This window comes from Trypanosoma brucei, chromosome 2, assembly GCF_000002445.2.
Source record: "Trypanosoma brucei brucei TREU927 chromosome 2, complete sequence".
Lineage (NCBI taxonomy): Eukaryota > Euglenozoa > Kinetoplastea > Trypanosomatida > Trypanosomatidae > Trypanosoma > Trypanosoma brucei.
In genome coordinates this window covers 850,612-867,366 of record NC_005063.2, presented here as the reverse complement: position 1 = coordinate 867,366, position 16,755 = coordinate 850,612, and the positions used below count along the sequence as shown (strand labels likewise).

Sequence of the window (16,755 nt, the reverse complement as noted above, 5' to 3'; positions counted from 1 at the left end):
TATTTCTTGTTTATTATCCTCGAGTGTATGTGTGATTATTTGATATCTTGTGTAACTCCTTTTTCTATTGTCACTGTTGCATTTCCCCTTTACTCACACGCTCTTCCCTCTTTCCCGCATATGTGTGTATTTGATAAACTCATAAGGAAGCAACACTGACAATGAGCATGGACACCCGTATGGTGAATTTTGGTTTTACGCGTGCTGCTCTCCTGTGCGGTCTTTTATATTTGCTAACTGCCGTGTGTTCGCTGCATGTGACTGCTGCTGATGGTGATGATGGACGCGTGATTGTTAATGTGAAGGAGTATTTCTCCATGCCTAATACTGTTTGTATATATATGTTGTAATGTTGAGTTGCGTGGCTGCATAAATGTTTGTCACTCTTTCATTGTACTATGATACGTTCGAATGGTATGTATGATCATTTTTTTGCTCTGTATTTTACTTTATTGGTATGACCATGAGGATGACACCGTAGTGGGGAGTGCTTTCAGCTCGTTATTTGGCATGGTTATATGATTTGTTGGCGCTGTGGGCAACCACATAATCTGTGTTTTTGAATTGTTTGACAACCCAACGAAGTTTGCGCTGTATTTTTTCTATCCTTTCATTGTTTTTTGTTTCGCTTAATTGTTGCGTAGCGGACATGTTATATGTTTATATTTATTCGACCGTATTAGAGGTTGGTGTTTTGCTATTTTATTATTGGTGTAATATCTTCTTTTTCATACTTGTTGTATCTGTGACTGTCATTACTTCCCGGGAATGTGTTTATGTTTTTCTTCTCTATTTCGTATCTGTCCTTTCTTACGGGTGAGTAATTAGTGTTTCGTATCTTTCATCCACGATGAAGGGTGGTGGGGGCATTGTTTGTTTTTCACAGGAGTGCCTGTACTTTCCTTCTCCTCTGACGGATGCCAGTATTGAGAATATTATCGAGTTAAGTAGTCTACTTGTACGTACTGAGGACCCTTGTGAGAATGTTGTGGCGTTCAAAGTTCTCAGTGCTGTACGCAATCGCTATGGTGTTCAACCATCTGTTGGACTGATATTTGCTGGTGAATGTGTGAGGGTGAAGTTTATGCTTGACATCCGTAGGCTCCGTCGTCTCGCAGCGAGGCGTGGTGGCGTGGAGGAAGGAGCTGTGGAGTTGCCAGACGCTGGCACAAGGGATGAGGTGTTCGTGGATATATGTGTGGTGCCGAGGGAAGTTATGGCACCGTATGAGTCTGTGAGTGGTTTCTTTGGAGGTGACTGTAGTAGAAAGGGCCCTAGCGGTCCGGACGTCGCTGCTGCATTTTGGAAGCAACGTGGACGTGTGCAGGCGAGGGAGCGGAATGCTGTTCGGTGTGCACTTCGCTGTATTTATGGGGAGTTGGGTGTTCCGGATAGCCTTGTGATGAAGCGAAGTCATGGAAAGGTGGAAGGACTTGTGGAAGGTTGTGAGACTGCGGCTGTGGAGAAAGCTCCGGCAGCACAGCCACAGTTAGGTTCAGCTGTAAGGAATGCTGGAGGAGAGGTGTCTCCACCTTCGACAGCGTTGAGGAGCCGTCACTCCCCAAAGGGTGCTGGGGATCAGACTGCTGCTTCGGCTTCTCCATTGGTTTATTCTCCTGTTAACTGTGCTTCAGGTACTGTTCCTAGCGGTCGGTGCAGTAATGGGTATGAAGCAGCTGTCGGCGAGGCAAGCAGAATGACGAATGTTATTGCACCTGATTCTGGGAGGGAGATGTACTCACTATTGAGTGTGTTCCTTCTGTACAAGGTGCCGTTTCCTGTTTGTTGTATCCTGTTATTCTTGTCGTTTCTGTGTGGTATAATTGAGTAGGATGCTATTATAGCTTGTTGGGATGTGCACTCTCCCCTTGGCCATGCACTGAGTAATGCATTGCTTAGGATGTGATCGATGCGGGTGCTGAACATTTGATTCATTTATGGAGTGAGTGTGTGCGTTAATATGGCGCGACGCGGTTGCGGTAGGAACTGTCGTATGCCGCGTGTTGGAATGTGAATCATCGTGAGGAGTTTTTTCTCCTTGTTTGTCTGTACGTCTCTCTCTCTCTCTCTTTCTGTGTGCGTGTGTGTGTGGTCTCAGTATTATTCCTTCCCTTCCCTTTACATTTTGTTGTATTTGTGTTTCTGAAGCTTCTCTTCACTATACGGTAATTGTGCTGTTTCACCATTTCCTTTGCTTGCTGCACGGGCTCTACTTACTGCCTACATGCATACACATGTTTCCTGTATACCGTCTCGCCCATTTCTTTGGATGCTTGCTGTTACTATCTCTTCCCTCTTCTCTTCTGGTACGCAACTGTATATAAGGACTTACAACTAGTAATTGTGTGTAAGCCATTTAGTGACAGTTGACTGATGCTCCGCGCGTGTGGCGTCCTTCAACTAAGGGCACGGCCCAAGACGGTGTGTGTAGAACCTGGTTCAAACCGACTGCCTGAAGCTTTGGTGGTTGAGAAGGCGAGGGATATATTTGGGCGACCTGAATTTCCTGGGAAGCGTGTATTGCACAACTGGCGTTTCTTTATTAAGGCTGGGAAGGCGGCGACGGGTCCTCCCGTGGGACAAGAGTTTTCGAAACTTGGGCTGAAGGCGATGGATTTTGCGAAGGTGTTCAATGACCGGACGAAGCCACACTTCAAGGAAGATGTCGAGCTGATTGTTCGCATCCAAGTGTACTTTGACAAATCGTATCTTTTTACAATTGAACCGCCACCTACTGCGTGGTTCATTCTGCGTGCACTTCGGAAGAAGCGGCGGGAGACGGGACCTGTGCCGCTGCGAGGGCACTACTGTGCTCTGATGACATTGGAGATGGCATACGAAATAGCGAAAATGAAACCGTTGTGTTGGGGACGTCCAGAGTACCCGTTACTGGAGACCCGTGTACGACGCGTTGTTGGGCAAGCCAGGCGGATGGGTGTTTGTTTCATTGGCGTAGATACACCTTACAGTTCCCCCGTGAAAGATATGACTGAGCAGCAGTACACGGAGGAATGCGAAAGGTACAGGCGTATACACATGGAACAATATACTACGTTGAGGCAGCGTGAACTTGAAGAGGCACCACTGATTGAGCGGTTGCACCGGCCCAATATGTCACCACTGACGGATGAACAGATTGAGGAGGGTTTGCGTGACCCCTGTTTACTGGATACCCTGTGGAGAGCGAGCCACCCACTGAGCCCTTATCATCGTGATTTGAGGGAGCGGGAACTTGCTCGACGTTACTTGAATGCACGAGGTTGGGTGAAGGACATGACGCCAGAGGAGATGCGTATTGTTTTTATGAATTACCGACTCCCTGAAGGTGAGAAGCGGAAGCAGATGGACGAGGCTGCAATGAGTGGGGAGGTGTACTGGACGCGTGATGGGGCGCAGCTGTGACCGGTGTTGTGGATATACAGTAATTGTTTTTCCTGTTGTTTTGTTTTGCAGCTATATCGTAATGTTGCAGGTTCCGTAGTGTGCTATGTCCTGTCGTGGTGATGTATTTGGTAACGCTCTGTCGATTACATCACTGTTGATACTGTGAGCCTTGGCGCAGCGTGTGCCACGTTTGCCAGTATGAGCATTGCGCTGCAACTGGTTGGCGTGGCATACAGTTACCTTATCGATTGTCTTGGTAGTTTTGTGTTTTTGATGTGCTTTGTTATTCGTTTACGGGTTGGTGTGTGCACCGGAAGCTCGTTGTCAACCTTATTTTTGTGCTGTATTTGAATCTTTTATTTAGGTTTTTTTTAGGCATATCCCTTTTGTAGTTAAGGCTGTTTTTTTATCAGTTTAAGTATGGTGAGACGGGGTGCATCTGCAATGAACCGCCAGCGACCGGGGGTGTCCGGAACGTCTCCTGAGCTTGGAAAGGGATTCGGGGTTTCGATGGTTGATGTTGAAAAGGTTTTTGCGGTTATACGCTTTATTTCGCAACACAGTTCTTCAGAAGCCGTGCCATCTGTTAGTTGCAATATTAGTGTGGGTGAAGAACGTTCAATGGCTGCGAAAAAGGGCGCATTGGATTCCTCTAATGCTCTTTTATCATCCACTGTCGACCAGGCATTAGAGCGATATCGTATGGCTGTCACTAACGTACCTGTGCAGTTGGATTTAGTAGAAAGCACGCGTTCAGATCTTCGGAATGTTATGCTAGAGGCCTATGCGGATAGGGCTGCTGAAGTGAATGCGCTATGGGAGTGTGGTACAAAAATTCCGCTCTCCCCTGGTGCTGAACAACCGCTCTTCCTGCAGGGCAACATGTACCAAGTGCAGAGCATGCATGAGGTTGTGCCAGGTTTATTTATTGGTTCCTATCACCCAGCGTCAAACAAAATTCTTCTGCAGCAGCGAGGAGTGACGCATATACTTTGTTGTATTGATGTACTTCCACGATTCCCCAATGATTTCAAATACATGACGGTCCCTGCGCAGGATGCACCTAATTACAACATTTCAATTTTTTTCGAGAAGACGTATAACTTTATTGAGTCAGCGATTGTGGGGCAATGCTCCTCTGTGCTTGTACATTGCGGGGCCGGTATATCCCGTGCTCCAACAATTGCTGCCGCATATCTTATTAGAAAGTTGCGTATGCCAGCGGACAGTGTAATCGCACTTATCCAGCGTAAACGGCCTGTTGCCTCCCCAAATGCGGGATTCCGGCAGCAGTTGAAGAAATACCAGCGTGATTTGGGTGTTGCGTGACCAATTTGTTGCGCAGATTTTTTTAAGAAAAGATTTAAAATACAACTTACGCCCCACAGCAGGGCTTTATGTGGCTCTCATTCACTACTCATTTTTCTCCCTTGTTTACGAGACTTCGGTGTTAGTTTCCCTTCGCTGTTGGTGTTATCGGGAGGGAACTTTCTTTTTTATTTATGACTTAGGCCTCTACTGCTAAGTTCATATCCCTGACGGACTGATGGGCGCTATTGCTGTGTGCATTATTTTTTTTTTCCTATCCTTTGCATTATTCCTGCTGTCATTATTTTGTGCCCGCTTGTGCAAACTGGTTTGGGGTGAATTTGCAACGCCTCACGTACTCACTGTAGGGGAGTGACATAACCGCCGCTACAGCAGATAAGGAAATATTGTGAAAAGTGAGGAGGGTCTTGAAAGAAAGAAAGCAATCCTTCGTGATCAAGGACGAGAAGGAACAAGAAGGAGTCTCGTTGTGAAGCATTAGACCGCAGTTACAACTGAAATCTCGGTTTCGGCGAAGGCTATGCTCGGCTCAGGAAAAAGCAGCGGTGTGGTCAATGAGGCCTCAAACCTCAAGGCGAACCAGAACCTGACAAGCGCCATTGAGGAAATGAACACGAAAGAGTACATCCGCAACCGTGACCTCAATGACGTGGTACCAACACACCGTCGTCAGGTGGAGGCCATGATGAATAAAGGTAATAACAACAATGGCAAGGTCGGACTCCCCGCGTACGATCCAGCGGCAGAAAAGGAAAAAGAACGAAAGGAACGCGGTCAGACGCACATAGAAGACAGAAATGACAGCGACGATGATGGGGAGTTGGAGGAGCTCCGCAAGCGACGCATGGCCCAAATGCAGCAACATCACGCAAAGGTGGCAGAGTGGCGGCAGAAGCAACATGGACAATACCGTGAGATATCGCAAGATGAGTTCTTTAGCATTGTTGTGCGAGAGAAGGGCGGGAGTGATGACGTCTGCGTGCACTTCTATCACAAGGACTTTGAAACATGCCGTGTAATGGACAGCCGCCTGCTTGAACTTTCGCGGATGATGTTAAGCGTGAAGTTTGTGAAGATCGACGCAGAGAAATCACCCTTTCTTGTTGAGCGGTTGCATATTAAAACGTTGCCTTGCTGCGTGCTATTTCATAACGACGTTGCAGTCGACCGTATTTACGGTTTTGAGGGCTGCATAGGCGAAGATGGCCTGCTGGACAAGGAACTCCTCGGTGAGCGCATCCTACGTGCAGTTAACTGTAAGCAGGAGGAATGCGAATAACCGTGTGCGCCCAGTGGTAGTGATGAGGGCATTGTCCCGCAGGGAAATGCATGGACAAAAAGTAGGGTAGAAGAATTCATGGAGCGCTTCCATACCGTAACCACTGGGGAGGGAAATGCCGACGGTAGTGACATAAAGGAAAATGAAGTGAGGTAATCGAAGGGGCGGTCAAGCCGTCCACAGAAAACGTGAAACTCTGCCACGGTCACCGGTGTGGATGTCGCCTGTTTTCTATTTACGTCTTTACTGTTTATTTGCATACCGCTTCTTCCCATCCATTCTCCCACTACACTGCTAAGGGGACGTTGCAGTTGCTGTTGTGTACTCCTTCCAATATCCTGATGATTGTTTGCGTCCTGCCCTCTTGCCGTCGTGAGATCGGTACCTCTGTGCACTTTCACATGTGTGGGAAGCGTTTTTCTTTTTTAGAGCTGGTGTCATGCGTACGCTCCTAAGCGACTATGTGTGTGTGTAGGTGGTGACAACCTGCCGTGAAGAATTCAAGTGAAGGGTATGCGCGCATGAGAGCTGTACAACATGGGGGTGGCGTCAATGTCGCACGGATATGTTAGCGTTTTCCTTCCCTTTAAACGTTAATAATTGTTGTCTGCCTCAGTACCATTGGTCACAATATGTTTTTTTTTTGCCATTCGTTTTGCGTCTTTCCTGCTCTGTGCTTTGTTCTTTTTTTTCTCTCTGGTTACCCTACTTGTGTGACGTGGTTGTTGCCATAAATCTCCTTTGCTACGTTCTTTTTTTTTTTTAGCGCCTTCACCCTCAATTTTATCTGACTGTTCGTTGGTTTAGGTAATCTCTAAAGCGATCGAAGCTCTATCGGTGTCATTCGCATGCTTGTGTGTGTGTTGTAATCACATAAAAGTGAAGTGGTATCACGATAAGAAACTGAAGGCATTAAACTGAACGAAAACTGAAACCGAAGGAGAAGGTGTGGTGAGGAAACGTTTGCAGTTGTACATTAATCGAAAGGTTGTGAGCGGAACAAAGTAAACGAAAGGTTCGCCGGAGCATAGAGCTGCTGTAACTGATTCTGCACAAACTTCACAATGCTACTTCTTCCGCCTTTCCTCATCATGACCAACTTATTGTTGTCATGCTATGCTTACTACGTGGAGTTGCAAGCAAATAGGGCGCAAAGATATGGTGATACGTACCGTGCCTACTGCGATGTCGGGATGTTTTCATGCACCCGTGTTTTCACCTCCGAGTACCGCTCCATTTCCCGGCTGGTTGGATTACCGGAAGTGTCAAACGCATTGTTGGGTATCGCTTTCTATATGATAGAGTTGATGGCATGCAGGTGTTCTCTTCTCTTATTGTGGTTAAGTGCGTGTAGCTGTGTCTTATCGGTTGTGTTGCTATTTGTTTTGGTGTTTATTTTGAAAGATTTATGTGTGGTTTGCTGCTCAATGTATGCGATCAACTTTATCACGTTTGCCCTGGCGGTGCGGTGGAGGAGTCAGACTGGTCGGGTTCATGTCGATTGAGGCGGTTGTAGAAAGTGGTAGGCCAAGCGATATCAATCCATTACTTATATATACATATATATATTCTTTATTACTCATTCAGATCCGCACCCTTCAAACTGGTGGGCTTACTTCCCCGCGGTAATGAAAAAGTGCTTTGTCCTCTTGAGTGAGGGCATTGGGGCTGTTGTTTGAGCTGCTGATTTCCACTTTTGTTGTGCATATATGTGTGAAGTTCATTAGTTTTCCTTCTTTCCTGCAAATGCCGCCAAAAGTTGGTGTGTGTCTGTGTGTTAAAGTACACGCCGCATCATTTGCACGAAAGTTTGTTGTTGGTAGCGTGCGTGCGCGGAGGCTGATTTTGAAGGGTCGTCCGTCTTCTGGAGTAGTTAAATTATTATAGAGAATACATTTTTCCTCCCTGTCACACACGTGTGAGCACGTACAAACGTTATTCTGTATCTTGACTTTTTTATTCGTTCTTATTATTATTATTTACCGCCTGATGATTTACCACCCTCTAAAAAGGAAGGGAGGGAAGGCGGTGAAGAGAGGCTACTCTGTCACTACACAAAGTTGCTAACGACCTCCGGCTACAGCCATGTATGGCCGCTGTCTGCACCGGCTTTCCCGCAGCGCGCCCGGCGTATTGGGTCGTCAGTGGCAGTCGGCCTTCCCGCAGGGCACCAGCACAAAAGGAGGGACAAATACGGATGCACACATTTTTACACGTAGTGCCTCTCCTATTCACATGTATGCCAATAAGGAGAATGCGTGGAAGGATTACACGGACGATCGCTTCTATGGTGCAAAGCGGATGAAAGAGTACTGGGTACGCATGATGTATGATCGTGGGGCTCGCTATTACGTGTTGGCCACCCTTGTGGCAATTATGTTGGCTGGCTCGAAGTTGTGGTCGTTGCAGGAGAAGCAGAAGAGATTATTAGGGCTTATAGGCCCGAAGAAAAAAAACTATCGAAGTCGGCTCACCGTCGTACTGGATGTTGATGAGACAATTGTATCGTACGGGGACAAGGCGTTCCGCATGAAGGCTGGTTTGGTACCACGACCCTACTTGGCGGAGTTGTTGGATTATCTTTCGTTCATAGATGCGGAGGTTGTGCTGTGGTCAGCATGCAGCGAACGGTACATGCAACAGGTGCTGAACGTGATCGACCCGTCGGGTATACGGGTGTCGCAATGTATCGTCCGCAACAGAGATTGGTTTACGGGTGACAACTATTACGAGAAGAACATTTTATGGTTGAAACGCCCGCTGGAGGACACACTTATCGTTGAAAACCGGCCGCTGAGCGTCCGAAATTGCAATGCTAATGCCATCCTTGTAGATGACTTTATTCGTGCTGAGTATATGGATACGGGGAAGGACTACCCATCGAACGACAATGCGCTGCGTACACTCAAGGCGATTATTCAAGATTTACATGAGTCAGGACTGCCTGTGAAGGAGTACCTCGCGGATGCGAAGCGGCGCAACAAGGACATCAAGGAAATACCGTGCCATTTGGCCTTCCGGCAGCTGCCTGATGAGTTGGCGCGTGGGGTGTTTTACTTCATTGGTGAGAAGTACAAGCACAGTAGCGCTTCTTGAGTGCCACGTAGCTCTATTCGTGTGTGCATTTTTGCAGTGTTGCGTTGGAGAAAGCGGGCGTGACATCAGCAGAAAATAGAGGGGTCGGGAAAATGTTCGTAGTGTGTGTGCTTGGACAGTAGCAATGCCGCTAAGAAGGTTGCTTTTTGGGGACTCGGGTGTGTATGTGTCACGGTGTCTTGCAGGTTGTGCCTATGGGGAGGGGAGGGAAAACGAAGTAGTTATGATGGTGGAGCTCGTTGCTCATGGCGTTAGACGAAGGTGGAAAGTGAAATGGTACATTCCAACCATAAGAGGGGGAAGTGACGTTCTGGTATCGCACCGTGTGCATTAACTCTCTTTTTCTTTTAAAGGCACTGTAGCCATCACACCCGTATGCAAGCCAACTGTATGCAATATGCGCGTGTGCCTCGTACATGCCTAGTCATTGTCGTAAACCTTTCCATGAACAATGATTCTTTCGGTTTCGTTTGTTTCTACCTTTAACACAGTAATGCTACCACTCAATGAGGTTGCTTTCATCCTTTTTGAGTTAAGCGTTCTCTTCCTCCACAATACGGGACGTGGTACCGCCATTTCCGGAGAGGTTTCTGGTTGCTGGTGTACCACTGGTTTGTCACTTAGATCGTAATCATGCAGTTGGTAGTGTGCTGATTCTTTTTTTCCTTTTCTGAGGGGGGAAGGGGAATGAGCGGTTAAAGAAACTGGTAATGGCTAATGGGCCGCCTGTTCCCGCCGGCTCACAGATTATTTGAACCAGCAACCACTGAGAAAGATGGATGAAGACGCTAACATGTTTGAGATGTGGTAATTTATAATTCAAATCTGGTGCTGGAACAACGAAGAGCAGAATGATATATCGTCATTTCTGTTAGTGTATGCAGGGTGTTTGACGGATAAGAGATAAGACGAAGGGTTCTCTCCTACTAGTCACAAACGGACATCGCTTCGCGTGATGTTGCCGGTGTTTTTGTTGCCATTGCACAATGTTTTTGCCCCATTGGACCTTCTCTACCGTGTGTTTTTAATCTATCTCTGCTTCCCTCTTTGATGCGTCCCCTGCAAGTTAAAATCAGTACAAAAATTAGAGAGCAGAAAAAGGAGCCTGGGACTCAGGAGTGGGCCGTGTTGGTCTTTTTCAGCTGAAGGAGAGAAACTCAACTTGTCTCATCCTTACCCACAAGCATATAGCGTAAACATATATTAGGTTTACAAAATGGAGGAGAGGAAAGGTCACGATCGAACGCTTGTGAAGCGCCATGCTTTCGGCGTGAAGGCTGACGTCTCTGGTTGCGTTTGTTGGGTTGAAGAGGGAACACTTCTCTACCCAATCGGAAAGACGGCCGCGATGCACAACCTCAATACGAACACTCAGCGCTTCTTTGAAACAAGTCAGCGGAGCGGAGGCATCACGGCGCTTGCGGTAAGTGCAAATAAGAAATTCATTGCCATGGCAGAAAGCGGTGCAGCACCACAAGTTCAGGTTTTTGACACTGTTACCCGGAAACGGCGGAAGGTGTTGACTGTTCCTGACCTTGAAGGTGATCGCTTCACCGCCCTAGACTTCAGTGCCGATGGTCGCCACCTCGTCACGCAGGGTGGTGCCCCCCAGTGGCGACTGTTCTTCTGGAACTGGGAGCGGTCGAAGCCTCTGGCTTCCACATCCGTAGTGGCTGATTTTGGGTTGCAGGAGATATGTGAAGCACATAATGAAAGTGATGCCGCTCCTGGATCTTTGTCATCCGGGGCCCGTACCACTGCCGCGCAGAGCTCCACCACGTCGATGTCTCACGTGACATGTGTGACCGTTTGTCCCAGTGATCCGCTACTGATCGGCGTGTCGGGATTCGGGTTCATGTATTTTTACCGCTATCAGGAGGGCGTACTGAGGATTCAGCCTCATATATCTTTCGCGCGGGAACGGACGTCGAACTTTTTAACTCATTCTTGGGTTGGGAGAGATCGTGTAGTTGCTTCGACGCAGAATGGTGAGTTGTTGTTGATTGAAGCCGGTGTCTTTAGGCGTATTCTTCCTGTTCCACCCTCCACCACCGAGGGTGCTGTGAATCCGGCAGTGTTGGCCATTGTACCGACAAGGAATGGTTTTATTGCTGGAAGCGATCAGGGTACGGTTGCCATTTATGAAACTATCGGATCTGCAAATGAGAGCTACGCCATTGTGTACAATGTACCTGTGCCGTCGGAGAAGCCAGGTGAGGTGAAGAGTGATGATCTTGGTGTTGCCTCCCGGCCGGTAGCGACTAACAAGCTGCGAGCTTCCATTATAAGCGATGGGCAAACCGAAGGTGAAGGAGGTCAGGACGCACCCGCAAAACCGCTTTTTGTTATAAATGACGTAACGCAGGGTAAAATTTCCTCAACCACCGAAAGTTCACCAACTGTGAGTGGAAAGGGAATTCGACCAGCACAACTGCGCTTGGAAGCTGGACGACCCGAGCCCCGGAAGGACAACAGCGTAGTGCACCTTTGTATTGATCAGACAGAAGAAACCGTGGCAATGGTGACTCACGGCGGACAAATCCTCGCCTTCAACTTTGCAAGCGATTGGTCGAAGGTTTCTGCGGAGGAGCCACCCACGGTCTTGCACGTTTGTCAACCATTTCACATTGGTGGGATTATTGGCCTGGACTGCAGTGTGAAGAAGCCCTATCTCGCTACAAGTGGTGTTGACCAGAGCGTCCGCATATGGAATACCAGCACCCACCGCTTGGAAACGTGTGAGTACTTCACCTCCCAACCCGGCGCGTTAGCCATTCATCCCAATGGTCTGTACCTGGTCGTGTGCTTTCCTGATAAGGTACGTGTCTTGAGCATCCTTTGGAACGGTTTGCGTGAGCGGCGGGTCATCAACTTGCGCAACACTACAGACGTAAAATACTCAGTTGGTGGAAGTTACTTCGCCGTTGCTCACGGTAATATTATTCATTTGTACAATTCACTTACTTGCGATGTGCATGGGCAGTTACGCGGTCATCCGCAGAAAATCAACTGTTTTCAGTGGTGCGCCACTTCACCATATCCAACCGACAACTCGATCATTTCATCTTCACTTGATGGGATCGTCATCAACTGGAATATAAGCGAGATGCGTAAGGAAACGGAGTATGCTGACAAAAAACACCAGTTTCGCTATATCACAGCCGATGATAGAACCTTGTGGGCCGTTAGTGAGCCGACGTCGATTGCCATGGATGTGCAGTGGAAGTCCACACTTCACGAGATGGACCGGTACACTACCTCTGACATTGCTGCGAACGCGGCCGTCACGGAGTACGAATTTGTGGAAAGCAAAGTTACGTCACTACTGATCGCACCAAAACAACGTATGCTGTTTGGTGGTATGGACGATGGTTCCGTTAAGTTTATGTCTTTTCCACTTCAGGTAGGTGTGCAGGAAGTTCCTATTGTTGCGCACATGGGTCCGGTGGGGCGTATGGTACTTTCGCATGATGAGAGCACCCTCTACACCATTAGCTCTGATGGAACGCTCTTCATATTTGATGCCCGCGAGGATGGTCGACCGCTCCAGCGAGACTTGGGATACTTCAGTGATGATGTGCTTGTTCTCGCAAGTGAAGTGGAGGATCATGACATTACCATTGAGAGTCTGCGTCACACAACGGAGAAACTACGTACAGATATTGAGAGTGACGAGAAGCGACGTAATCACGAGCAGAACACCCGTCTGCGTGAGCGCGCGGATGAGTTCAAGAATGAACTGGACACACTAGATGCAGAGTATGAGGCACTGCTTAATGCAAAAGCGGAGCAGGAGCGGGCGTTCGTGGCGGTTAAGTTAGAAAAAGAGGGCGAGTCAGCCCCACAGCTCGAAGGATTAGAGCGCGAAGGGCAGGCAGAGGTGCAGCGTTTGGAGGACCTCTGCGCTGAGCTGCAACACAAGCTCGATCAAAGTACGTTTGTGTATGAACGAGAAGTAGAGGATCTACTGGCAGAGATCCAGCGGCATCAAGAGGAAGATCATGACCGCTTCAAGGATGTTGTGTCAAAGCGAGAGAAGGGGCTTCAGAAACTCGAGCAACAGGTGCAAAGGACAAAGGCAAACAACGCGGAGGTGCGTCAACGTCTTGAACTTGACACGGATGCCGAAGTTATGAACGTAGAGAAACAAAATCAGGCGGAGTTGAATGCCATCCGTGAACGGTACTTGCGTATGAAGGGTGAAGGTGCTATTATGCGGAAAAATACTCTTCGCATGCAAAAGGAAACAGACGTACACAACAGTGAATTGCAGGTGCTCGATAACGCAAAGGCAACGCTAACAGAACAGTTGAGCGAGTTGAATGAAACGATGGCTCAACTGCATCAAGATATTGATGAGCGTGATGCTATTATCGGTGAGAAGGAGCGAAAAATATATGATCTAAAGAAATTGAACCAGGAGCTGGAGAAGCACAAGTTCGTTCTGGACTATCGTATCCGACAGCTTAAGTCGCAGATGGAGCCAAGACAACGGGAGATTGCTCGGGAGCACCAGCGCATTAGTGAACGAAATGTTGAGCTAGACAATCTGCACGGGAACAACATTGCTCTTCGCCAGAACATTGAGGAACTCAAGGCCGAACTGGCGCAGCAGCAGCAGCAAATCAAGCAAACACTCAGCCACATGAAGGATTTTGAGACATACAAATCCCGTGTGAAGAGGGATATAGGTGAGATTGCCCCAGCCATGCAAGATGCCGCAATGCTGCGTGACGTGGTTGAGCGGTTGTATCAACGGCACGTGGTAGCGCGAGACGGCCAGCGGGCAGCACAGGTGGGCCAGGAGATAAAGGACGAGTTCAAATCACAGGTGGAATACCTTAGTACTTCTGTGGAGGCGCTGAGCCGCAAATGTGAGGCGGACCAGGAGCAGCACCGCTGCGAGGTTTCAGCAATGATGATGGAGAATCTTACACTTATCCGTGAAATTCATGAACTCCGAGCTGAACTTGCAGATCTCCGCAATGTGTCAGTAACTGTGGCGGACGAGGGTAAGCGGCACGCCATGTTAGAGGAGCGCGGCAAACAAGGCCCTCCAGGTCGGGTTGCTCTACCAACGGGACTGGCTGGTGTGAAGCGACCGGAGTTGCTGTGGGAGTTGGAGGAAAACCGCAAGGCATTGAAATCCATACGTGATCATGTCGAATCACTACAGCAGATGTTGGCATCACTCGCTCCCCCCAAATCGGCCATTGTCTCGCTCCCCCCACTTGTGTAGTCTGTTGTTACTTACTTATTACCCCCTCTATCCCTTTTCGCTGACTTTAGTTTTTTCAAGTACTGTTTGACCGCTCCGTTTTCCAATCTTTTTGCTGTTCTTGTTGTTGTGCATATTGCCTCCATCTCTCTGTGTGTGAGGATTGTGCAGGAAAGCGTTGTGCATGATGTTGCCAATGGGTTATGCTGATTATGTAGTTGAGACGTGAGGGAGATTCTGTGCTACAGCGATGGTGTGGCGTGATTCATGTATTTCACATTGTATGTATAGCAGTGTCTTTGGATTTGAAACTTTCGGAAGAGTCAAATGTGGGGGAGGGGAAAGGGAAATGGAAATGGAAAGGGAGAGGGGAAACACGAACAAATGGGGAGAAAAGCTAGATCGAAATAGACTGCTGTGATTTTCTTACATTCGCTTTCTTCCTCTCTTCTTCGTTACACTCTTAAAAAAAAAAGAATGATTCTTTAGAAAGAGAGGGGGAAGGGAGAACAACTGGGTATAGGTACGGTTTGGATACAGAAGGTTTTTTTCTTTTAAACTTAATTCCACCCCCTATCTTTCAATCCTCCTTACACGTTCCCTTGTGTTTACAACATCTGTGACCCGCCTGTTGCCTAACATCACGCGTCTTGCACTATCTGACTGGCGTGACCTTTTCTATTTCTGCTTTTTCTATTGTTTTTCTTTTGTTTTACCTCCCAACCCAACACGGCCGCCCATGTTTTATTGTCTTTCCACCCGTGATGTTTGTGGTAACCGCTACAGTGTGGGGAAGGGGAAAACGGGATTGCGGAAGGGCGTCCATTTTCGAAGCGTTGTGGACGTGTAGGTGATGTTACGTCCGTCGTCCCTATGCCGCGTTGCATTTCCGGTACACCGTGACACGACAAAAACACCGCGTTTGGTAAAGGAGGTGGGTTCGTGGCTGTACAAACGGGAGACTGTGGAGTCGTTTCGTGCATGGTGCAAGGCCAACAACGTGCGTGGTAGCGGGAACGTGAAGGTTGTGTCCACCATGCACTACGCCCGATGCCTTCGTGCTGCAAGACATTTGCGGCCCGGGCAGGCGATCATCACCCTTCCACACACCGCCTGCTTCAACTTTCTCGTTGTTGCCAAGGAGATGTACGGTGTTAGCGGCAAGGGTGGGACCGTATCGCATAACTTTCCTCTCGAGGTGAATTGGATGAATTACGACGAGCGGTGTAGCTTCTTGCGCAGTGCCAGTATGTCGGAACTCACCACGGCCGGTTGGATGTGCCGTATAGCCTCACTAGAGGAGAGTCGTTTCACTCCATACATTCATTGGCTGCTAGAAGACACACGCGGGCGCGACGGCGTTGCCAACGGCGTTTCGAGAGAAAGGGGTGAAGAAAGCGGGCTGGTGGATCATTACTTCTCAGAGATGGCTACAGACGCGTGCGAAGATCCCGAAGAGTTCCTTGAGAATTTGTTCCGAAGTTTCGCTGCACTGCACCTGCGTGCGGTGCCCATTGAGTCCGCTGCTATTCGACTGTTTCTTCCAGGTACAAACTTTTTCAAAGCTAAAGTGGATGAAATGTTTGTACCGACGCTCATGCCGCTCATCGACGCGGTGCCACAGCTGGAGGACGGTCTGCACAATACTGCGGTAGAATACTTTCCTTTCAGTGACGAGGAGACGCTTTTGAAGCAGTGCAAAGATTTGGTTTTATCGGAAGGGGGGACGAATGAAATGAGGGAGCTGCGACGAAGGTGCCTTGCTCAGGAGCAGGGAGCGGGCGCCTTCTTCGCACTACGTGCTCTGTGCCCGATTGAAGAGGGAGATTACTTGTACGTTCGTGGTGTGCCCAAGTTGGGCGCACCCGAGCAGGAATCAATGACTGTTCGGGTCATGGAGGCGAATCGGTTGCTGAATAATGAATAGGGGAGTGGCCTCGCGCCTTATAGTGACTCACTGAGTACCGTCCCCATTACTGTTGGCAAAACCTTTCTCTTTGTTATTTTCAAACCCCTCCCCCTCCGTTACCATTTCAGCTGGGAGTTGGTACTTGTGCGTGTGTATCCGCTGCTACGAATCGCTCTTCCAGTTCCTGCACTCGCTTCGCTTTCCCCCCTCCTTTGTTTTTTTTTGTTCTTCTCCCGTTGTGTCATTTCCTCCTAAACGATTTGTTTCTGCTCCCCGTTACGGAACGACAAAAGCTCTTTGCAGTAGTTTTAAACACAAAAGTACCTTGACTCGCGTCCACGTACAAGCATACAGTTCGGCTGTCGCTGCGCTAAATTATTGAAACGGTTTGGCTGCGGACTTCTACTGCTGCTTTCTCTTTTGACATCGGCTCCGGTTCCTCACCCACTGTTGCGTATTCTCCATTCAAATGGCCTCTTGGACAACCTACCAGTCAGGGATGCGTCGCTACGGACTCGTATTTTGTTGTTTTTCCGCTGC

General features: G+C 48.4%; 8 protein-coding genes and 1 pseudogene across 8 annotated transcripts, besides 2 other annotated features; all 9 read left to right on the top strand.

Moving 5' to 3' along the window:
* Positions 1-16,755: part of a sequence feature (sequence corresponds to BAC RPCI93-30M24) that runs on past both edges of the window.
* On the top strand, positions 162-338 carry Tb927.2.4910 (annotated as a pseudogene).
* On the top strand, positions 851-1,831 carry Tb927.2.4900 (hypothetical protein, conserved; the record flags this gene model as incomplete). The annotated part of the gene is made up of 1 exon (XM_946575.1): positions 851-1,831. One exon carries the CDS (start codon positions 851-853, stop codon positions 1,829-1,831), a length of 981 nt encoding a protein of 326 aa, XP_951668.1.
* On the top strand, positions 2,374-3,402 carry Tb927.2.4890 (ribosomal protein L11, putative; the record flags this gene model as incomplete). Its single annotated transcript, XM_946574.1, has 1 exon — positions 2,374-3,402. One exon carries the CDS (start codon positions 2,374-2,376, stop codon positions 3,400-3,402), a length of 1,029 nt encoding a protein of 342 aa, XP_951667.1.
* On the top strand, positions 3,805-4,713 carry Tb927.2.4870 (dual specificity protein phosphatase, putative; the record flags this gene model as incomplete). Its single annotated transcript, XM_946573.1, has 1 exon — positions 3,805-4,713. One exon carries the CDS (start codon positions 3,805-3,807, stop codon positions 4,711-4,713), a length of 909 nt encoding a protein of 302 aa, XP_951666.1.
* Positions 5,234-5,992, top strand: Tb927.2.4850 (hypothetical protein, conserved; the record flags this gene model as incomplete). The annotated part of the gene is made up of 1 exon (XM_946572.1): positions 5,234-5,992. The coding sequence occupies one exon, from the start codon at positions 5,234-5,236 to the stop codon at positions 5,990-5,992; it is 759 nt and encodes a 252-aa protein (XP_951665.1).
* On the top strand, positions 7,057-7,497 carry Tb927.2.4840 (hypothetical protein, conserved; the record flags this gene model as incomplete). The annotated part of the gene is made up of 1 exon (XM_946571.1): positions 7,057-7,497. The coding sequence occupies one exon, from the start codon at positions 7,057-7,059 to the stop codon at positions 7,495-7,497; it is 441 nt and encodes a 146-aa protein (XP_951664.1).
* Positions 8,078-9,088, top strand: Tb927.2.4830 (hypothetical protein, conserved; the record flags this gene model as incomplete). Its single annotated transcript, XM_946570.1, has 1 exon — positions 8,078-9,088. One exon carries the CDS (start codon positions 8,078-8,080, stop codon positions 9,086-9,088), a length of 1,011 nt encoding a protein of 336 aa, XP_951663.1.
* On the top strand, positions 10,305-14,327 carry Tb927.2.4810 (hypothetical protein, conserved; the record flags this gene model as incomplete). Its single annotated transcript, XM_946569.1, has 1 exon — positions 10,305-14,327. The coding sequence occupies one exon, from the start codon at positions 10,305-10,307 to the stop codon at positions 14,325-14,327; it is 4,023 nt and encodes a 1,340-aa protein (XP_951662.1).
* Positions 14,638-14,677: a sequence feature (CT-rich).
* Positions 15,160-16,233, top strand: Tb927.2.4800 (hypothetical protein, conserved; the record flags this gene model as incomplete). The annotated part of the gene is made up of 1 exon (XM_946568.1): positions 15,160-16,233. One exon carries the CDS (start codon positions 15,160-15,162, stop codon positions 16,231-16,233), a length of 1,074 nt encoding a protein of 357 aa, XP_951661.1.